Below are 23,353 nucleotides of genomic sequence, written 5' to 3'. Positions count from 1 at the left end.
CCATACAGAAGTATGGAAGAAGTATACAGAAGTCTTCCATTCCAGACTCCCGGGGAGTCTGGGTAGATGCAGAGAGGGACCCTTCCTTTTATCCCCGGAGCAGCTCTGGGCTGGGTATGGGAAGGCTGCATTTCTCAGTATGGGCAGCAGGTGGCAATGTGGGGGACGGTTTCTCAACTTAGGACAGGAGGCTGGGGTGCAGAAGGGCCCCCACAGCTTGCTATGGGGCATGTGAAGCTATGCAGCTACTTTGGAAAAGCAATTTGGTAGAACCTATCAGCATAAAATACACACACCTTTGATCCCGTACTTCTGCTTCTTGAAGTTACCCCGCAGAGATGCTCCCATGTGTCTACAAATCCACAGATATTCATTGCCATGTTATCTATGGAAAACTGTTTTCCTTGGAAAATTGAACTGATCCCTGGTGCCAAAAAGTTTGGGGACCACTGTCTTAGAATTACTTGGTTTTTCTTTTATTATTGTTGTTGTTGTTTACTCTTTTCATGCATTATTCCTCCTCTGGTTTTAGAAATATAAACATTTTAAAAGAAGATTGAGCTTTTGGGGACCCTTAGATAATCGAATTTGGTGCTTCTCATACAGGAGAGAATTGGGAGGCAGTAGGGAGTTAAATGGAGCCCTGAGCTAAGCAAACCGCTTCTTTTTGGAATAATCATTTCACCGGATTATTGGGTATTTTATTTGAATATTGTTTTGGGGGGGAGCATTCTTATATTAAAGAATCACAGGGTCTAATGCAAAAATCAAATGCATTTTAAAAGTGAAACACAAGACTTTAAAAATATGTCTCCACTGGGTGCCTTTCTGAACTGTACTCTTGGGTCTCCAGGGGACAGAGGTGTTTCCAAACCTAGACCTCTTGCTTTACAAGTGGGGAGACTGAGGGACTTCCCTGGTGGTCCAGTGGCTACTCTGAGCTCCCAATGCAGGGGGCCCTGGTCAGGGAACTAGATCCCACAGGCCACAACTAGTTCACATGCCACAGCTAAAGATCTGGCGTGCCTCAGTGAAGAGTGAAGACCCGAGTGCTGCAGCCAAATGAAGAAAGAAATATTTGAGGAAAAAAAATGCGACTGAGGCTCAGAGAGGGACAGGGCCTCAAGCCAAGCCCACACAGCATGGGAAGTCTGGGACTGAACCTGTTTCTCCTGCTTCCGACCAAGTTACCGATCATATGAACTTGGCGGTTCTGATTCACAGCCTTGAGTCATTACATGGGGGCTGATAAATAATACCTTATAAGAATGGCGGGATATAGCCAGTGCAATTTGCCAAACCCCTGCCAGTACGGAGTGTGCTCCGTGTGTGATCTTTTTGAGTCCTCCTAATGGTCCTCTGAGCCAGGTTGCCCCCGTTTTTCAGATGGGGAACTGAGTCTCAGAAATAGAGAATGATTTACCCAAGATTATCCTCCTAGGAAGGGGCAGAGCTGGGATCTCAACCTGGGTCACTGTGGCTGCAAACTAGGTGATCTTTATTTCACCATTTATTATTTCTTAATTATGGAAATAATACATGAATACATTCCTCTTGGACTAATAATTTACTAACATTCATTCAGCTTTGTTTAATAGTATAGCTAATGTTTATTAGGCCTGGGCCAGGCATCACTCTTCAGGCTTTATATGTGAATGCATTCAATCCCTGTACAACCCTATGTGGTGAGTACTCTTACCCTAATTTATAGGCGAGGAGACCAAGGTGTTCAGAGGTTATAGGCGAGGAGACCGAGGTGTTCAGAGGTGAGGTGCCTTATTCAAGGTCAGGCACTCTGCTCCAGAGCTTGGGCTCTTAAGTGGGCTCCCCTGCCTCTTGTGAAAAAATAAAATATTGCAGAGAAGGCATATACTGTTTTGACCTCACTCCCTCTACATCTATCTCCAAGGTAACCATTGTTATCAATTGAGTGTTGTACTGCTATGGTTCATGGGGTCGTGAGCAGTTGGACAAGACTGAGCAACTGAACAACAACAGCTGCTAGAATAGCACCGTCCTGTAGAAATAGAATGCCGGCCACATATGTAACTTTACATTTTCTAGTAGACATGTTTAAAAAAAAATAGTGTTAGTCGCTCAGTCATGCCCAACTCTGCAACCCCATGGACTGCAGCCCACCAGGCTCCTTTGTCCATGAGATTTTCCAGGCAAGGATACTGGAGTGGGTTGCCATTTCCTTCTCCAGGGGATCTTCCCAACCTAGGGATCGAACTCGGGTCTCCTGCATTGCAGGCAGATTCTTTACCTACTGAGCTACAAGGGAAGCTGTAAAAAAGATAAAGAGGAATTCCACAGCATTCCAGTGGTTAAGACTCCAAGCTTCCACTGCAGGGGACACTGGTTCAATCCCTGGTTGGGAAACCAAGATTCCACATGCCGCAGGGAACAGCCAGAGGAAAAAAAAAATCCCATAAAAATAAAATAAATACACAAAATTAAATTTAAAAAAGAAAGAGGTGAAATCAACTTTAATAATATTTTTCTTCAACCCAATATATCTAAACTATTAGCATTTTAGCATGTAATTAATTTAGAATTACTGCGAAATTTTACATTTTGTGTCTGTCGCCAAGACTTGAAACGTGGTAGGTACTTTTGACTCACGGGACATCCCCATTCTGAGTGGCCACATTTTATGTGCTCAGTCAGCATATGTGACTTGTGGCTTTCTTTCTGGACAGAGTTAGTCTTGACCCTTCTCCAGGTATACATGTGAAATACGGTACACCCCGGTTATACTCAGCTCCAAATACAGCAAGCCCTGGTTTTCCCAGCAGGAAGGGCTTTTTGTTTTTTGTTTGGCTTGGTTTGTCTTTTGAGTCAACCTAAATGTGGAAATAATTAGCACTGGAAATGAAACAAAATCTCCTTATCGATGTTGTTGAGCAACCATGGTTAAGCGTTGTATAAACTAACCGTTTAGAGACGTCGCTCTCTTCTCACCTCACCTTTCAGGAAGTGGCCTATTCAGACTCCATCTCGGGCTCCTGTGTCATCTCTGTCAGCGGGCTGCCAGGTGGAGTCACCAAACTCGGTTTTCTAGAACCTCTTTCTTCACTCCTGTATCATCTGATTGAAATACAGAATGAACTTTTGGAATCTATCCATCCATGAATCTATGCTCTTCCACTGGAAATCCTTTATAGGGCTGGGCTTGGTGCCAGATTTTGGTTCACGTGATTAAACGTTGAGAGTATAAAATGGTGACAGTGAGACATCTCCCATCCGTCCTTCCACCCTGTCCCCCCGCCGCCCACCCACAGTCGGCTGGTGTTACTAGTTTCTCCTGGATCCTTCCAGAATTCCTTCATGCGAATACAAGCAGACATGATGTTAGTCTTTCTTTTCTCTTTTGCCCACAAATGCATGCTAAACACACTGGTGTGGACATTGCTTTTTCCTAATAGAGTAGCCATAATGAAATCTTGTGTAAGATTTTGTGTGTCCTGTACAATTCCAAGGGCTCTAAAAATGTTAAGCTGATTTTACCAAATTGCCAATATAGTTGTTGTGGGTTTGTTTTTTTTTTGCTTATTTTTTTTAAAGACTTTTTCCTGGATCTTTTGTTTTATTTATTTACTTTATTATGATCCCTTTTTTTTTAAAGAGCTGCTGTAGGTCTTCGTTGCTACAGGGGTTTTTCTCTAGTTGCAGCAAGCAGTTGGCGGGGGGCTACTCTCTAGTTGTGGAACAAGGGCTTCTCACGGTGGTGGCTTTTCCTGCTTCAGAGCACAGGCTCTAGGTGTGTGGGCTCAGTAGTCACAGCTTGCACGGGCTTAGCTGCTCCGTAGCCTGTGGGATCTTCCCGGACCCGGGATAAAACCTGTGCCTCCTGCCTTGGCATCTTTACCACTAAGCCACCAGGGAAGCCCCGGAAATACACATAACACGTAGCAAATACACATAACAGGAAAATCATGTATTTCAGACAAACAGGTGGCCCCACTGCTTTAAACTGAGAAGTGTTTCACCTGAAAAAGTGTCTAGAGGTGGAAGAAAAGCATGTGGAGCAGATTACATGAAAACCTAATTAATATGCTCAAATAAGTTTCACCTCCATTTTACGCTCGGTCACATGAGGCCTGATTTCGAGACACTGGGCAGATGGGTCTTCCTGAAACACTGCTTTATGGTTCAAAAAAGTCAGTGAGACAGTTGCTAGTACTTTGGAATTTCATAGCAATCCGAGTGACTCCTTTTCCAAAGGGTGATTTTGGGGAAAGAAACGAACAAATTTTACATTTGCACACGTGTCAATGCAGCATCGTCTGGTAGCATTAACAAAATATATGAATAGCAAGCACTGACTTTATGCCTTCGATGGCCTGCCTGTGTGGGCCGCTGCACAGTTTTCCGGAATGTAAACACGCCATCATTTATTTAATAGTGTTTGTGAACTGGTGATCTGGGTGCCAAAGCAGACCCTCAGAGAAGTTTTTGTGACCCGCGCGGTGATTAAAAATGACTTACTGAGATGCTGACTTTAAAACACATGAGAGGATTCCACGTGAACATTTGGGTTTCAGCTTCTCCTGGAATCACAGGCTCCCTGGCTGTGCCTTCTTTGTCAGGCCGAGAGGCTGGGCGGTGGAGCTGGGGGCTGGGGGGGTGGAGCTGAGTGCAGCCCCGGCACCCTCCCATCGGGCCCTGCCTGGCCCTCCGCCCTCGTGCACTCAACCTGCCCTTTCCTGCAGGTGTTGAGTTTGAAGCTCAGACCCATCTGTCCCCTCTTGGTGGTCTGCTTGGTCATTTCTCCTGGCCGACGCTGTGCCCTCTGGGTCTCTACACACACGTAGGCTGGCTTTTCTCTGGGATCAGACCCCGGGAAGGAAGCACACGGCTCCCTGTTTCCTGTTCCCTCCCCCGCTCTGCGAAGAAACCCATTCATTTAACAAATGGTGGCGGAGCACCTCCTCTCAACCAGGCCCGCATTTCAGGACTGGGGTCCCTGGAGCTTTCTCCTGCAGGAACTCCCCACCCACCCCCCTGGGGTGACACTCCCCACCCACCCCCCTGGGGTGACACCCAAAGACCCTTGGCCTCAGGGGGGAGGGCGGGGCAGGGTGGCACTGGGCTGGAGGTGGAGCTGTAAACCGCCCCCCCCCCCCAATCCCCTGTGCTCCATCCCTGCAGGGGATAAGGACCAGGTGGGCAAGGTCAAAGGTCGCCTGTGGAAGCTGTTGTCCCCAGCCAGGCTGGCCAGCCGGGCCCAACGGAGCAGATGGCTGGAGAGTTACCTGCTGCACCTGGAGGAGATGGGCGTGTCAGAGGAGATGCAGGCCCGCGCCCTGGTGCTGCAGCTCTGGGCCACGCAGGTGGGTGCCAGCGGCTGCGGATGTGAGGCTGTGCATGTGAGTGCTTGTGTGTGTGTGTGCACTCACACGTGTGTACTATGAGGCACACTAAGGCAGCGTGCCTGCGAGTCCGTGTGCATGTGCTTGCATGGGCCTGTGTGTGTGCCTGTACACATGTGAGTGTGGGCCACTGTGAGTGTGGGTGTGGGCCTGTGCACACACACCCAGCTATCTGCCCCCGTTCCCTCACTCTCTCAACTGTCAAAGTGTCTCATGAACAGGACCTTTCATTCAATATATAATTTTTAATTTGGAAAAATAGCAAACTTAGAGAAGCTGTATGAATAGTTTCATGAACTCATATATACTTCACCTTAATTCTTCAGTTTTATTTATTTTTATTGGAGTATAGTTGATTCACAATGTTAGATTCCCCAGTTTTAAACATTTGACCACATTTACTTTCTCTCTCCCCTACTCTGATTATCTTATTGAATCATTTGCAAGTTAGTTGCAGGCATCATGATTCTTTGCCCCTAATTTCTTCATTGTGCGTCTCCTAAGAAACAAGAGTATTCTCCTCCATCTCCACAGCCCAGTGATCAGATTCAGGACAGTTAACCCAGAATCAGGACCATTATCTAATATACAGTCTGTGTTCCAGTTTTGCCAGTTGCTTTAATAATCTCATCTTGGTCCAGCACCGAACCCAGGATCACAGACTGCATTTAGTCATTATGCCTTCTTAGTTTTCTTTAGTATGGAACAGGTTTGGTGCCTTTCATTGTTTTTCATGACCTTGAGATTACTGAAGTGTGCAAACCAGTTGTCTTGAAGACTCATGTAGAAGTTCCAGGAGGTCTATTCTGTGCTCTGAGTTGATCTAAATGGGAAGGATATCTCATATATATCTATGTATGTGCATATGGCTAATTCACTTTGCTTATCATCCAGAAACTAACACGACATTGTAAAGCAACTATACTCCAATAAAAAAATTTTAATTAAAAAAAAAAATGAAAACAGACCTAAAGTCCATTTTGATTGAAACCAAACTTGGTTGAATCCTATTTACAATGACCTTAGATAATTTTGCTTCATTATTCAGTGTATTATGTTTGCATTGGGGATTCTGAAAATAAATTACTTGCTCAAGAAAAATATAAGTTCCACCGAGAACTTAGCATGGACCTCAAAGACACCGCTCTGTGTTGCTCATATTTTAGCAAGGAGTAGAGGTGGGAGAAACGTCAAGAAAACATGCAGGGTGATTTTAGGTGCTCACATGAAGGATATAAAACAAGGTCATGACTAGATAGGTCCTGGGGGTCTACTCTACTCTGGCCAGGGTGGCCTCGCTGGGGAAGAGACGACTGGGCTGAACCCTGGATGATAAGAAGGAGCTAGATTTGGGGACTTTGGGGAGGATATGGGGATAGAATATTTCAGGAAGGGGAAACAGCATGTGCAAAGGCCCTGGGGTTGGTTCATGCCAAGTGTTTGAGCAGCAGTGAGGAGTTGAGTGTGGCCAAAGCAGAGTGGGGGCCGGGGGGTGGGCTGTGGGACTGAGGGCAGGGATCATGGAGGGCCCTTGGGCCCTACTCAGTAAAGACTCGAGATTTTTTTTCTGGGTGAAGTGGAAGCCCTGGCAGGGTTCTGAGCAGAGGAGGGACAGGATCTGAGAAGCGGGGACATGGTGAGCAGACGGTGGTGGCCGTGGAGATGAGGAGGCACTAGACAGACTCTGGGAACAAAGGGGAGGCCACGCCAGTGGAGCTGGTGATGCCCGCACGCTGCTGGCAACGAGAGCGAGCCGAGTGAGGGCACTGCAACTCCAGGCCTGGCCCCAGCCCTCACCCCAGCCCAGAGCCCCTCCTTCTCTCGGCCCCACCTCGCAGTGGCAGTGACGGGCGGTTGCACAGGCTGATGTTTCTGGGTAATTCCTCTCCTATCGACTTATGACTTATTTTTAGTTTTCTCTCAGAATGGTAAAATGTCCTTGCAGGCAGAGGCTGGCAAGGGATGGAGTGGGTTTAGTCAGCAGCTGGGGCCCCATCAGTGTCTAATAACATATTTATGGGCAGTGACTTGGAGCTCCAAACTGTCCCCAGAATCCCTTATGGAAATGGCCTCTGTCAGCGGAACTGGATGCTGGCCTGGGGGCTTGAGTGGCAGCAAGTCTGGGGAACAGCCTTTGGCGGCACTAGGAGAACCGGGAAGGAGTTGGGGTCCGGATGTCCTCTCGGGTTGAGTTGTTGGCAGCGTCCACCATTCAGGCCAGTAGAAGACCCTTCGAGATCTTGAGAGCAGGGCCAAGAGGTTGATTAGCTCAGCAGTTTGGGGCACAGGCTCTGTGACCAACCTCCCTGAACTTGGATCCTGAATCTCTGCCACTTCCTGGAAAGTCAGAGCCTTAACTTCTTGGTGCCTCGGTTTAGAGTGAAAGTGAAGTCGCTCAGTCATGTCCGACTCTTTGTGACCCCATGGACTGTAGCCCACCGGGCTCCTCCGTCCATGGAATTTTCCAGGCAAGAGTACTGGAGTAGGTTGCCATTTCCTTCTCCAGGGGATCTTCCTGACCCAGGGATTGGACCCGGGTCTCCTGCACTGCAGGCAGACACTTGACTGTCTGAGCCACCAGGGAAGCTCATTTTACTCCTCTGTAAAACAGAGACAGCAAGACCTTCCTTAAGGCGTTATGGGGAGGGTGAAAGGAAGTGATCCAGGTAAAGTCCTGTAACTGTGCTTAGCTGATAACCAGAGCTTAATAACCATATTCAAGGGACTTCCCTTGTGGTCCAGTGGCTGAACTCTGTATTCTCAGTGCTGGGGGCCCAAGTTCAATCCCTTGTCAGGAAACTAGATCCCATGTGCTGCAACTAGGAGTTTCTTACTGAAACTCAAAGACCCCACGTGCCAGAGCTAAATATCCTGCATGCTGGAGTGAGGACCTGGTGCAGCCAAATAAATACACAGCTAGATAGATAGATACAATTATTAAAAAGTCATTTAAAAAATTCAAGAAGTATTTAGTGTGCCACCCATGTGCCAGACACCATTCTAGGCGGTGGGGATAGAGCAGTGAGCAGAACCAAGATCCCTGCCCTTAAGGAGCTGACATTCTGGTGAGAAGACAGTGGACAACCTTGTAAGATGTATTGCAGATAATGAGTTCTATGGATAAGGCAGAGAAAGGGAGTGAAGAGGGGCTGCTTTTTTTGAGTGGTCAAGGAAAGCCTCACCAGGAAGGCGGCATCTGAGCAGAAACTCAAAGGCAGCGGAGACATGAGCCATGTAGATGTGTAGGATGGGGAGGGAAGCCAGTGAGTGCGAAGGCCCTGAGGCGGGGACGAGGGTGACAGGGCAGGGAGGTGGCAGATGCCAGACCAGGGAGGGCCCTGCAGGCCACGGGGAGGACTTGAAATGGGAACGCTTTAAAGGCTCTGAGCAGAGAAGGGACGTGGCCTGCCTTCTGCTTTAGGGGGGTTATTCTGGCTACGTTGTTGAGAACAGACTGTAGTAGGTGGGGAGTGGCTGCAGGGAGACCAGAGAGGGGGTCTACAGATGCTCGGCCGACGGGAAATCACCATCGTGGAGGTGCTGCACCAGGAGGATGAGAAGCAAAAGCGGTGTTTCAGGTCAGACTGACTCGGGTGGAATCCCAGCTGTGCGACCTTGAACAGGTCACTTCAATATCACCATCTGCAAAGAGGAGGTCAGGGTAATAAGAATAATAGCTGTGCACAGAACTGGGTTTTCCCCCTTCGGTAGTTTGATTTTGAGATAATTTTTGGTTATAGGAGAGTCACAAAGATAGTACAGAGAGTTCCCAAATACCCTTCACCCAGCGGCCCCCAGTGTTAACCTCTCACAGAACCACAGCGCATGCGGGGAAACTAAGCCATCAGCACTGCTGACTAGTCATTGAAAGTCCGTACTTTGTTCAGATCTCCCCAGTTTTCCCACTCATGTCCCTTTTCTCTTCCAGGGTCCAGTCCAGGACCAGCTTTGCACATATTCTTTCATTCCCTTAGGAAAAAAATTTTAATCCCCCCGAAAATGAAATGCTATCTGTGATCTCCCCCACCCCTCAGTTCTGGGCTCTCTTGAGCCTCAGATGGACTTGCCCCGAGGGCAGCAGGAAAGGCCACCAGCAGCTCCTGGCAGCCACTCCTCCCAGTGGCCAGAGGGCTTCTCTCTTGAATTCTAGCGCAGATTCTAAATCTGGTACCCACTGGTCCAGCCCAGGTCACCCGTCCCCTCTGAGTCCATCACTGACTGACTGACTGGACCAGGCCGGCTCCTATGACCACACTGAGGTCTGGAGGGGGTTTGTTCAGCCCCAGACAGTCCACACAGATCTCGAGTGAAGTGGAGGCAGTTCTCCAAAGGAACATGGGCTGAGGAGCGATGCGGAGCAGGCAAGGCTGCAGGCCAACCCCGCTCCTGTTGACGGACAGTGCGGTGAGGAGGCCACAAGGTGGCGCACGTGAGTCACCACGCACCGGGTCTGGCCCCCAGTAGCGCCCCCTGGAGGTCAGCTCCCAGGTGACGTTCGCAGAAAAGGTAGAAGAGAGCTCGGATGCTGTTCTGGGTGCTGTTCTCTGGATGCTGCTGGGAGGGGGACTTTGCTGTGGGCGGGGATGAGATGAGACCAGAAGTGTCCTCCTGGGTGAGCTGAGGCAAGGCGCCAGGGGAGAACACTCAACGTCCAGGGTAGTGGTCTAAAGATCTCAAGGTTGTGTGATCAGACACGCGCACACTCACACCTCTGTGCAGCTGGGTAGAAGGCAGTCTTTGTCACCTCGCTGACTCTCCACAGCTTCCTCCTGAAAGCAGAGTTGACTGAGCAGCCTCCTTTCCCAGTCCTGCGTTGTAATTAATGAGCGGTGGCTCCCATCTGACCATCTGGACAAGATAAAAGGGCCTTGGCACTGAGTTAACCCAGAGCTGAATTATTTATCGCCTGTATTCCACCGGCTGTTCAAGTGATGGACAGCAAGTGACCTTGCTTGTCTCAGCTGGACCTGAGGTGCTGGAGGAAACCTCAGAGAGAGTCCAGGGCCCCCATGGGTTCTCAGCCTGAGGGAGGGGCCGGTGAGAGGGAGAGACCATTTCTGAGCTCAGCCTGAGGAGGGAATCCTTTATACTCCTTGTAGCTCCCCCAGGAGTGAGTGTGTTTTTACTCCCATTTTACCAAGAGGGAGGTTCTGAAACCCAGAGAGGGGAGGGGCTTGTACAGAGTCACAGGAAGTGGGCAGCCGGGATTTGCACAATTCTGCCTGGACTTGGTCCTGGTCCAGGGCTCTGCCAGCCCACTTCCAGGCTTCCTTGGAGGTCCCCAGCCCAAAGGGACACAAATAATTTATTCAACAATATCATTAAGCCCTCACTATACGCTGGGCAGTGGGCAGGACTTGGATGTGCTTAGATTTCCTTTTCAGTTAAAGGTGGGGTGATACCGGTGCCTGCTGGACGAGGGAACCTGGCACCTCTGAATTCACGAGAAATTCAAGAGAGAAAATCCATCCCACTGTCACTGATGCCCCTCCCAGCTTCTGTGCCAGAGGCAACCTCAGCTGCCAGGTTCTAGAGTCTTTCCAGAGCTGGTCTGTGCTCTTCATATGTATACGTCCCTCTTTAAATACACACAAGTGGTAGCACACTGAGCCCCACCCTGCAGCTTGCTTTGGTGTGTCTTGGCTCTAGTCACACATTTGAATGCAGTCAGTTCCTTTCTAACCACTTCCGGTATCATCATCCTATGGATGGATCATCGTGATCTCACTGATCTCCTGTTGCTAGATATTGAGGCTGCTCCTGGTCTTTTGCTGTTACATCAGCACTGTGATAAATATCCTTGTGCAAATGTCCTTTTGTCCACATGCAGTTGTGTCTGTAATAGAATTGCTGGGTAAACATGACGTTTGATGACTACTTAATATTCCATTATGAAGATTGGATAGGAGAGTCATTTATGGTAGATGAAAATCTTCCTCCAAATCAAGGTTAATTTGTATTCCAGCCATGTCTGTAGTTCATTTAAGGGTACCCCATACATATTTAGCCACACGCTGAATACCTGAGTGTTACTCAGCCAAGGATGCAGTCTTGGAGCAAGATGTTTTTATCCATTTTCCTAATTACCTAACTCCTGAGCAGTTTTACATAATTTTTGTTCAGGAAACAAATAGCTTTCACAATCACCATTGGTTATTGCTGCGTTGCTATATCCACATACGATACTCAAATATTTGAAAGCAAACATTCAGATATTGTACCAGTTCCCTATTGTTGCATGACAACTGACCACAAAAACTCAGTGGCATGCCCTGATGAGTGTTTATTTAACTCACCAGTCTGGGGCTGCTAGGAGTCAGCTGGTCTAGACTGGGCTCAACTGGATAGCGCAGCTCTGCTCCGTGTTTCTTGGCCTCCTCTTGGGATCAGGTAGCTCGCCAGGCAAGTGGAAATGCACAAGGTCTCTTAATGCCTGTGTTCAGTTCTACCTCATTCTGTTGGCCAAAACACATCACATGGCTGAGCCCAAATCCATGGGGCCAGGAAATACATCCTACCCCTTTAATGGGAGGAAGTACAGAGTCACATGGTAAGAGGCATGGATGTACGGAAGCATGGGGAATTGGGGCTAAGGATGCATCCATCCTCAGATTTAACAATAATCTTTGTTTTTAAAATCTTTTCTTGAATTTATTACAATATTGCTTCTGTTTTATGTTTGGGTTTTTCGCTGGCAAGGCATGTGGAATCTTAGCTTCTTGACCAGGGATCAAACCCATACCCCCTGCACTGGAAGGTGAAATCTTAACCACTGGCCTGCCAGGGAAGTCCCAACAGAAATCTTAATTGATACATTGTGTTCTTATTACCAACATTTTCACTGATTCAGTTCCTTTCAGTTCAGTCGCTCAGTTGTGCCCGACTCTTTGCGACCCCATGGACTGCAGCAAGCCAGGCTGCCCTGTCCATCACCAACTCCCGGACCTTGCTCAAACTCATGTCCATCAAGTCAGTGATGCCATCCAATCATCTCATCGTCTGCTGTCCCCTTCTCCTGCCTTCAGTCTTTCCCAGCATCAGGGTCTTTTCCAGCAAGTCCCTTCTTCACATCAGATGGCCAAAGTATTGGAGTTTCAGCTTCAGCATCAGTCCTTCCAGTGAATATTCAGGACTGATTTCCTTTAGGATGGACTGCTTGGATCTCCTTGCAGTCCAAGGGACTCACAAGAGTCTTCTCCAACACCATAGTTCAAAAGCATCAGTTCTTTGGTGCTTAGCTTTTTTATAGTCCAACTCTCACATCCATACATGACTACTGGAAAAACCATAGCTTGGACTTTACTTGTCAGCAAAGTAACGTTTCTGCTTTTTGATATTCTGTCTACGTTGGTCATAGCTTTTCTTCCAGGGAGCAAGCATCTTTTAATTTCATGGCTGCAGTCACCATCTGCAGTGATTTTGGAGCCCCCCAAAATAAAGTCTGTCACTGTTTCCATTGTTTCCCTATTTGCCATGAAGTGATAAGACCAGATTCCATGATCTTAGTTTTTTGAAAGTTGAGTTTTAAGCGACTTTTTCACTCCCTTCTTTCACTTTCATCAAGAGGCGCTTTAGTTCTTCTTCCCTTTCTGCCATAAGGGTGGTGTAATCTGCCTATCTGAGGTTATTGATAGTTCTCCCAGCACTCTTGATTCCCCCTTGTGTTTATCCAGTGCAAAATTTCTCATGCTGTACTGTGCATATAAGTTAAATAAGCAGGGTGACAATATACAGCCTTGATGTACTCCCTTCTCAATTTGGAACCAGTCTGTTGTTCCATGTCTAGTTCTAACTGTTGCTTCCTGACCTGCATACAGATTTCTTAGAAGGCAGGTAAGGTGGTCTGGTTAGCTACAGAGATTCACTGAAATCACTGTGAATAGTTCACTGATTAGCTGCAGAGATTACATGTGTGACCTCAGTGCGGTCATTTTGCTCAAGGTCCGGGACACCAAGAACGGCCTTGAAGTAGGCCCGGGGCTATGCCAAAACCGCAGAGCATGTTTGAGCCATGTCCTGGTAGACGGGGGTCATGCGGGGGATGGAGTGGGAACCCAGGCTTCCCAACCCCTGCACCTGGGCCAGGGCTCATGGCACAGACCAATCAACTCTCACCCCAGCTTTGCCCTCTGGGGCTTCTTATTGCAGGGGAACATGGGTCCTGCCGCCTTCTGGCTCCTGCTCTTTCTCCTCAAGAACCCTGAGGCCCTGGCCGCCGTCCGTGGAGAGCTAGAGACTGTCCTCTTGGGAGCAGAGCAGCCCATTTCACAGATGACCAGCCTCCCGCAGAAAGTTCTGGACAGCATGCCTGTACTGGGTGAGACACCCTCCAAGAGAGCCCTAAAGACCTGGGCATCATGGGTACCCCCCAAGCCCTTCCTCCCCATTATGGGTTCCCATCAGTTCCTCTGACCTAAGGCCCCTGCCCTGGGCCTTATCTTCACAGACCTGGTGTCTCCATGCCCCGGTCTTCACTACCTGAGTCTCATGGTCTAGTGGGCGGCTTTTGGTTGCAGATGGCAGAAAACCTAACTTAAAGGGGCTGAAGCAGTAAAGAGATTTCATTGGGGGCAGGTAACTAAAAAGTCTAGAGGGACCAGCTCCAGGGCCAGGTAGATCCAGGTGGTTTAACGACACCCTCGGGTCTCAGTCTCTCTCCGTCCTCAGCTCCATTTTCCGCTCCAGTCTCGAGCTGGCAAGATGGCCACCAGTGGCGCCAGGTTGCCTGCCTGGGGAGGGTGTGCGTCCCTGCCCGGTTCCTAGCCAAAGTCCCAGGAATGGCTTTCATTGGCTCTTTTCAGGTCATGTGCCCATCCGGAGCCAATCATGAGGTTCGGAGGGTTGGGCTGCTCTGATTAGCCAGTCTCAGTGCAATCCCAGGTGTTGGGTGTGGAATGTGCAGCCCAACCCCTGAGGGCGGTAGCGGGGTGGTCCCCGGAAGAAAATAGGGCACTGTTTCCAGAAGGAGGCCGTCTGTTGGGCAGGCAGACATAGCCAAACCCCGCTGTCTCTCCAGCCCTCTCTGATATCTGCCTGCCTCCCACCTTCCCACGCAGCTTCTTTTAGGATCAGACCCAGAACTTTATGTCCGAGGTCTCTGCGGCAAATGCCTCTCATCACGCGGCCGGTTTTGACCTGGCTTTGTGATGGCAGGAGAGCCATGTACCTTTTCTGTCTCTGCACCTGCCTCTGTCAGATGAGGGCCAGGGGGTGGCATTTCAGTGGTGGAGGGGACGCCGCTGACCGTTCCTGCCTTCAACCTGCCCCGTGCAGACAGCGTGCTGAGTGAGAGCCTCAGGCTCACCGCCGCGCCCTTCATCACCCGCGAAGTCGTGGCCGACCTGGCCTTGCCCATGGCGGATGGGCGGGAATTCAGCCTGCGACGTGGGGACCGCCTCCTCCTCTTTCCCTTCCTGAGTCCCCAGAAGGACCCGGAGATCTACACAGACCCGGAGGTAAAAGGCACACCAGGGGTCGTGGGAGGAAATGAGCGGATTCACGTTCAGCGGCAGCCCGTTGGGCTCTTTATTTGCCGTGAATCCTGGCCCAGATTACTGTCACCTCTGTGTGTCTATTTCCTCACCTGCGAAATGGACCTCGTAATAGCATCTACTGCCATGGGGTTGTCAGGAAGATTACATGTGATTATGTTAAGAAAGATCTTCACAGCACCTGGTACACACTAAGCACCTTGCAAGAGCCAGCTGAGCAATTTTTCCTATTTTTAGCATCTTATAATGTTAGCTTCTCAACGCTTTTCCATCTCCCCAGATTTCGAAATGTGGCAAACTTTCACGATTTCTAACAGTTGGGGATGTTTACTGTGTGCCATGTTCTGTACTGTACATGCATGCACCCACCGCCTATCCATCCATCCATGCATGCATCCACCCGCCGTCCATCCCTGCATCCATCCATCCATGCATGCATCCACCCGCCGTCCATCCCTGCATCCATCCATCCATGCATGCATCCACCCGCCGTCCATCCCTGCATCCATCCATCCATGCATGCATCCACCCGCTGTCCATCCCTGCATCCATCCATCCATGCATGCATCCACCCGCCGTCCATCCCTGCATCCATCCATCCATGCATGCATCCACCCGCTGTCCATCCCTGCATCCATCCATCCATGCATGCATCCACCCGCCGTCCATCCCTGCATCTATCCATCCACCATCCATCCATCCATCCATCCATGCAGCAATCATCAACTCACTCTCCCATCTGTCCACTGGTCCAGTCATCTATCCTTCCACCTACTCTGTCCAAAAAGCCCCATGCTCAAATACACTCTTCACGTTACCACTCTACAATGTAACCAGAGGAAACTGGCATTCTCTTTTGTAAAAAATCATTTTAATTTCATTTATTTTAAATTGTTTTATGTTTAAAATGATATATACTTTAAGACAGAAATATAGACATATATATATTTACAAATAAAAATCTGTCTTCGTTCCCCTTCCCCTCGAGTTCTTCAGGGTTCCATAACCGTGGTTGGGAGCGTGTCCTTTAGATATTTATGTCTTTTTATAGACACACAACATGCTCACACTCATGTGAATAAGTATGTGTTTGTATAGTCACAGAACACACAATATTCTGACACTTTGTTTTTTCATCCAACAACCAGTCTTGAAAGTTCTTTCCAATGTCAGCACACACAGACTAAGCTCAGCCTTATCATTAGCTGCCACCATTTTTAGCCAGTCCCCGTCAGTTGAGCTTTACATTATGTCCACTGTTTCTTTCTTATAAACAAGACTGTGATAAACATCTTCAAACATTTTTCTCCATACATCCCTGTTTTGGGGATGGAGTTAGAAAGGGACCTTCTTCCTGTTTCAGGTATTTAAATACAACCGATTCCTGAACCCTGATGGATCAGAGAAGAAAGACTTTTACAAAGATGGGAAGCGACTGAAGAACTACAGCCTGCCGTGGGGAGCAGGGCATAATCAGTGCCTGGGGAGAGGTTACGCCGTCAACAGCATCAAGCAGTGAGTACCGGGCACATGGAGCCACGGGCCTTGTGCGCTTTGGCCCTCAGATAACAAAACGGGTATGACATCGCCTGTCCTTCTGTTCAGCTGGGTAACCTCTGCCTCTGTTTCCGCAACTGTAAAATAGGGGTACTGATCATCTTATATCCCAAAGGTGTCAGGATGAGTAAATGGGAACTTTCTAGGTACTTCAGCCACTGCCTGGCTCATTGTAGGCTTTTAATACAAGTTATGATTGTAATTACTACTATTACGACTTTTATGTGCAGGCATTATGCTAGTGAATGGGCACATTCCATTAACCTTTGGCCTCAGTTTTCGCAGCAGTAAAATGGAGATCATTTACAGTTAGTTCCACTCTAAAACTTCCAGTGCATTCTTGAAAATCCCTGCGCTGTGGGAAACCACACAATAAAAACCACAGGACTGTGGTGGAGATAGGGCCGGGGCCCAGCACTCAGAAACCTCATCAATGTCGCAGAAAGAGAACGCACCCTGGAAAATACGGTAGCACAGGTTTATTGTTGTTATTCAGTCGCTCAGTCGTGTGACTCTTTGCGACCCCGTGGACTGCAGCACGCCAGGCCTCCCTGTCCATCACCAACTCCTGGAGCCTACTCAGACTCATGTCCATCGAGTCGGTGATGCCATCCAGCCATCTCATCCTCTGCCGTCCCCTTCTCCTCCCGCCTTCAATCTTTCCCCAGCATCAGGGTCTTTTCCAAGTGAGTCAGTTCTTCACATCAGGTGGCCAAAGTATTAGAGTTTCAGCTTCAGCATCAGTCTTCCAATGAATATTCAGGGTTGATTTTCTTTAGGAGTTACTTTAGGGCCCTACCACAGGTTTACACATGTTAAATGGAATAAATAGAAACATCTAAGTGGGACAATAAATACGGTGCTTTACTTTGGCGATGACCTGACGTTTGCCATGGAAGTGGGCATTGGATGGAGCGTTGAGTCACACTGAAGCCTGGGAGGGGGGTTATCTGAGGTTGGACGCCTGATGGGAATGGTGTGACTCACCACCCACCTGGTGTACTGAGGTAGCTAGGGGACAGAGTTTAGGTGTGTGCATTTTGTGAATTCCTGCTCAGCTTCATTCAGCTGGGTGCAGTTTTTCTCTCTCTTAGTGTTCCTTGCAGATGAAGTGACCACAGGCAAACGTGAAATTTGCGTTACGCTTTGTTTGCACCCTGATGGATGAATTGTTCAAAACAAATGTTACAGCAGAACTGACTGTAGCTCCTACTCCAGGAAGTTTTTACACATGAAAGACATAATGGATACGACATGCTTAGCAAAGTGTCTGGCACACAGAGTCCAATAGGTTAGCTAATCTGTTATTTTTGTCTCAGTTCATCGTCATGATAACTGACTCTACAGGTCAAAGCATTCCTCACGGACAGGTCAAAGCATTCCTCACGGTCAGGCACCTGGTGAATGAAGGTGCCAGGCTCCAAATCTGCGTGTGGGTACAGACCCCCCAACACACTGGTATAAACTCCCCCTCTACCACCCTGCAGCTTCAGAGCTGGAAGGAACACAGCCCACCCCTTTGACCCTCCTTGACCAGACGGGGAAACTGAGGCCCAGGGTGGGGAAGAAACCCGACAGGAGTCACATGCCCTTAAGAGGCAGAGCCCGAGTCTGCGCCCAGCTCCCCTGCCCAGAGCGCTGACTTTGCTCTGTCCTCATCTTCCCTCTTTTGCACTTGTCTAGTCAGATGAAAGGGTCTTCCTTGCCGTGTGTTGTGCCAGCATTGGGCACCTGGGTGGCAGTGGGGGCGGGGTGATGGTAGGGCCCAGAGGAATAGAGGATCAGGCTGAGCTTAACTAACACAGGCGGAGGTACGATCCGGCTGGTGGAGCCAGTTCACACTGCAGGGGGTTGGCCTGCCACCCCTTTTATGGGCCCACCGATAGCACCATCACACGGTTCGTGTACTTGTCAGGACAGCGTCCAGGCGATGGCCGTGCCTACTGTGCGTCCTGCTCTCCCAGCGTCCCCACAGCTGTCCGGAGGAGGGGTGCCTGCTTCTGATCTCATGAAGGCGGCTGTGGTTTAGCAGCAACCCAGACCAGGGTAGACAGTTGGGGTTCCAGGAGTTTGCTGGGGCCTGGGCTGAGGATAGTGGGAAGAATCAGGAAGGGTCAGTGTCCGTATTAACCAGGAGAAGCTCAGTTTTGCTGCTGTGGCAAATGACACCCAAGTCGACCCCCAAGCTTGTACAGGTTTGGTTCCCACTCATACAGTGTCAGCTGTGGGTTTGGGGGGTTGCTCTTCACCTCCATTCAGGGGCCAGGTTCTTCCCGTCTTCCCACCCCGTCGTCTCCACATGAAGCCCAGGCAGCCAGGAGAGCTGGAGAGCAGGCACTGGCTCTGAAACGCTTTGGTTGGAATTGACGCATGTCACGCCTGCCCACAGCCTGTCAGCCAGGACTCAGAAGCGTGTGGCCTCTGTGCTCTGCTTGCTCACCCTCCTTTCCCAGTTTTCCCAGAGTGAGAGCTGGGGTCAGACCAGGAGGAAGCCCTTGTTTTCCTGCCTGACTTTGAACGGACGCCCCTCTTTCCCTCTTCATGCCTCTGACACTGCCTCTCTCCAGATTCGTGTTCCTTGTGCTGATGCAGTTTGACCTGGAGCTGATCACCCCGGACGTGGACATCCCCGAGTTTGACCTCAGCAGGTACGGCTTCGGGCTGATGCAGCCAGAACACGATGTGCCCGTCCGCTACCGCATCCGGCCGTGAGCTCCACTTGCCCAGCCTACCCCATCACCCAACTTCCCGTGCCTGCGTTCAGCCTGGGTGCCAGGCTTTGAACATCCAATGGTTCCAGCATTACCCCTTCCCTGCTGTTTTTCAGAAGACTGTGCCTGAGGGTGGTGGAGGGGGGCGGGGGAGAAGGAGAGTGAAGAAAAGACACCAAAAGCTGCACAGATTATCTGCAGCAAAGTTCCAACATGAGACTCTCTCTGCTCCCAGCTCCTCCCACCGTTATGAAATCCGCTAAAGCTACGGGTGCCTGTGCTCAGTCGCTCAGTCGTGTCTGATTCTTTGTGGCCCCATGGACTGTAGTTTGCCAGGCTCCTCTGTCCACGGAAATGTTCCAGGCAAGAATACTGAAGTGGGTTGCCATTTCCTGCTCCAGGGGATCTTCCCAACCCAGGGATTGAACATGCATCTCTTGGGTCGCTAGCACTGGCAAGTGGATTCTTTATATTGTGCCACCTAAAGCTGCAGCAGACAGGGCACACTAAGAGACCTCCTAACTGCTCTGTCCCCAACCCCTAAGGGATTGCCATCCAATGCCCTGGGTGTGGTCCAGGTCATAACGAGTCAAAGCAGACGCTGGCCATAAAAAGGCCATTCAGGGCCTAGCAGTACATGTGTTGATATAAACTCTGTCCCTGAACTGTTATTAAACTACCTAAAGCCAAAGAGTCTCTTAGCATATCCGCTTTCCTGGGTGTCCCCTTCACTGGACACCTCCCCCATCTCTCCGTTTACACCGATCCTTGAGAAAATGCAGGAGGGTTTCCCGAGGCTGGGGCTTCCACGGGCTGGGGGCGGCCTCTGGATGCAGGGCTCTGAGGAGCAGGCTTCTCAGCATTAAGAGTTCCGGGCTCCACATGGGATGGGCTGTCCCGGCGCTGGGACTCAGGCAGGGAATTAGCAGGACACAGCCCAGACTGGGTGGCCCCTGTGAAAGCAAGCAGCCAGAACTCCTGGGGCTGGTGGAGCCAAACAAGAGGAGACCTTGGTTTCCTCCATTCTAGCTCAGGAGCTCCAGCTCTGGGCCCCATCTAGATTGCAGGCCTGTTTCGTTTGGCCCGCATTTATAGAAAATACGGTAATGTTACCTTGTCATCTTTGGAAGAGTTGATTGAAAATGTCCAACTTCTCTTGAAGGCTTGAAAGATCTGTCCACACTGGGCCTGTGTTCCCGAGGGCCACTGTTAGCCAGAACCGAGTAGCAGCTGTCTGCCTTATCCGGTGCCCATCTCTGGTTCGCCAGCATTTCTACTTTCTGCTTTTCCATCCACAGTACCTCCTGTCCCCCAAAGGCACCGGTTTGAGAACCCTGTTCCTACTTTTGGAGGTGGTATTGTAGGAGGTGTAGGACCCTGCTGATGGGTTGTTTCTCAGACCACCGGTCCTTCCTGTCCTGGGTGTGCCACCCTTCGATCAAACAGATCAGTGACGACAACTTGCCTTTGCATTTAGGGAGGAAAAAAAAACAGATCAAAGAGAAAAATTACCTGGAAGCCGTTATTAGGATGATAAGTATTCTTGTTAACATTAGGTCCTGCTTATTGAAGACCCTCTAAATGCCTGTGACAGGACCAGCTTCTATTTTGACGGCATCTCTGGGAAGAGAGGATGGTTACATGCTCTTTATAGATGAGGAAATGGGCTTCAGAAAGGTGAAGTGACTTGCACAGCTTACAAGCTGATAGAATCTCACAAACAGACTTACTCTCCCAGCAGCAAATGCTAGATGGGCAGCTCTGTGCTCCTTGAGCTCAGAGGGGTAGTGGAGGGGCAGTTCTGTTTGGCATCAGACAGCAGACAGAGCCAGAGGCACCCATGGGTGGATGCATCTCATGAGATGCAGACACACGTACACACACATAACTAGGTTTCTTTAGCTTTAGCTGGAGGGATAAGAGAAGACGTGAAATCTCTGAATGTTCTGGGGTCTCTTCTCAAAGAGGCACCAGGGCTTGGGGGCTTCCCTGGCCCCCAGCCTCCAGGCGGCCCCAGGATTCCCAGACAGTCTGTGATTGGCAGGAGGCAGGATATCCCTAGGGAAACCCATCTTCACGCCTGGGTGACCCCCGCTGCCGCCTGCTTCTTAACTCTGCAGGAAATCAGAGCTGGCAGTCTCCTGTGGGAGGAGGAGCCGGTTTCCGTGGCAACCCTCAGCTGCCTTATCCTGACTAGGAAGGGAAGGAAGGAGGCCGGCAGAAATAGCTCCGGGAAGATCTCTGGCGCGTGGCTTCTACCCTGATGCGCTCGGGAAAAGCCCTCTGATTATCCCCTTCCACATTAGGGCTGCTTTGTCGCTGAGACTAGATCTCACCCATGTTCAAAAAAGAGCCTGTTCCCTTTAAAGGGGACACCTCCTTGGAGCCACAATCATTAGGAAGAGACAATTCTCCCACCAGACAGCCCCAGCTGGTATCGGAGATCAAGTACAGCTTGAGAGAAAGTGCTTTGAACCCACCTTTGTTTTCATCTTTTTCTTTTTTCCCTTTCTTCTAAAAATATCGAGGTCGGAAATACCCGGACATTGACCTAATGGAGTGTTTCTGTACCACATCATGATTATTATTTTTTGCTGTATTTTGTATTGTTGTTTACCAGTTTATTTCCTTTAAATGGTCCCATTTTTTTAAACTTAAATTTGTTTAAAAAGGGAGCTTCTTTCCCACTGCCGGTAACTAACAACATGTATCACTTGCTGCCAAAAATAGAAAGTGACTGTGAAAGATAAATCTGCTGGGGAGGGCTCCCCTGTGCTGGTGTCACCAAGGCTCAGAGCCTGAGCTCTGTCTCTTCTGAGTTACAAAGGGAACAGACAGGTGTTTGAGTGGCGTTACGACCACACCAGCAGCACCCTGAGACTTGGTCCTCGACAGTCACGGGGTAAAGGGGACGGGAAGAGGAGCGAGGTGCCCACCCCACAGGGGTGCATCATGCCCAGCACGAGGGCCACACTGGGTCATCTCCCACCGGTGCTTCCCGCCCACAGTGAGCGGGGGACATCCCACCTGCCCGTTCTCCAGGTGGAGAAACCGGCCCTGAGAGTTGAATCTTCTGGCCCAGCGACATTCGTCTGGATGTTTTTTTGTTGTTGTTTTTAAAGACGGTGTTTTGTGAGTAGCAGTGATTGTTCCGCCTTGCTGTTTTAATAAAGAATTCTATTTTTATATGATATTGTCGAGCAGAAATGTGCTGAAATACATCAAATCATTCTTGTTTGTGGACTGCCTCTGACTGAGTCAGATTAAGAGCCGACTATGAAAAAAAAAAAAAGAGTCGACTATGTCCAGAGAGGCGAGCTTAGCGCCTGGGAAGGGAATGGAGCACCTGAGTGCCTGGCTCTGGGACACAGCCTTTCATGGACAGAATCAAGTCACACCCCCCAGCCTCCTGCCAAGTGACATGACCGTCTCCATTTTAGAGGAGGAAACTGAGGGTCACAGAGTGAAGTGGCTGGCCAGGATCACGCGATTAATAAGTAGTAGACCCGGGATTCAATCACAGGCTCCCTGCCTCCTGAGACCAGGCTCAGAATCTATCAACAATCCTCCTGAGGGCAGAGGAGGGACCAGGTGTCCATAGAGGACCTTGGGGAAGAGGCTTACCACCCAAAGTAAACCAAGCAGAGAGAGTCTCTTACAAATTTGCCACATGTTCCCAATGCTTCATGGAAATATATGCATTTGTTTTAATATTTAAAAGAAGGGGAGAGAAGTTCTTCTTCTTTTTTTTTTTTGGCCACACCTCGAGGCATGTGGGATCTTAGTTCCCTGACCAGGCATTGAACCTATGCCCCTTGCAGTGAAATGCAGAGTCCTAACCACTGAACCACCAAGGAATTCCCAGGAAGAAATTAATTAAATTAGCTTTGGGAAAACTTGAAAAGGGAAAATTGCTTTTTTTCCCCTCTCAAATCTTTGAGAAAAAATGCTGTCCTGAGGCAAATGTCGTATCAGTTTCCTCATCTGTGGGGGGCCACGGAGGCCCATTTGGTGGGATTGGATTGGGCTGTGACAGACATCCGAAAGTTACACAGCACTACTTCACACATTAAGACGTTTATATTCAATACAGCAGACATTGCTTTCTCTCTTATACAGATACAGGAGATCAGAGGTGGTATGGCATCTCCACACCAGGCTCTTCCTTTTGGTCCCTCCAGCATCATCTGTAACCAGTGCTTTCTACCTCAGGGTCCAG

General features: G+C 49.4%; 1 protein-coding gene across 2 annotated transcripts in view; it reads left to right on the top strand.

The window, feature by feature from the left end:
- PTGIS (prostaglandin I2 synthase) overlaps positions 1-22,325 on the top strand; it is a 64,134-nt gene extending 41,809 nt beyond the window's left edge. For both annotated transcript variants that reach the window (XM_027977311.3, XM_027977312.2), the window contains exons 6-10: positions 5,155-5,336; positions 13,524-13,692; positions 14,649-14,830; positions 16,230-16,381; positions 18,991-22,325. In XM_027977311.3, the coding sequence (XP_027833112.2) occupies positions 5,155-5,336; positions 13,524-13,692; positions 14,649-14,830; positions 16,230-16,381; positions 18,991-19,135 (830 nt within the window). In that variant the 3' untranslated portion in view covers positions 19,136-22,325. The remainder of the gene's footprint in view (positions 1-5,154; positions 5,337-13,523; positions 13,693-14,648; positions 14,831-16,229; positions 16,382-18,990) is intronic.
- Positions 22,326-23,353: the final 1,028 nt, after the last annotated feature.

The sequence above is a fragment of the Ovis aries genome, chromosome 13 (assembly GCF_016772045.2).
Source record: "Ovis aries strain OAR_USU_Benz2616 breed Rambouillet chromosome 13, ARS-UI_Ramb_v3.0, whole genome shotgun sequence".
NCBI lineage: Eukaryota > Metazoa > Chordata > Mammalia > Artiodactyla > Bovidae > Ovis > Ovis aries.
Note: the sequence above shows the minus strand (reverse complement) of the source record. Positions and strands in the feature narration are given on the sequence as shown.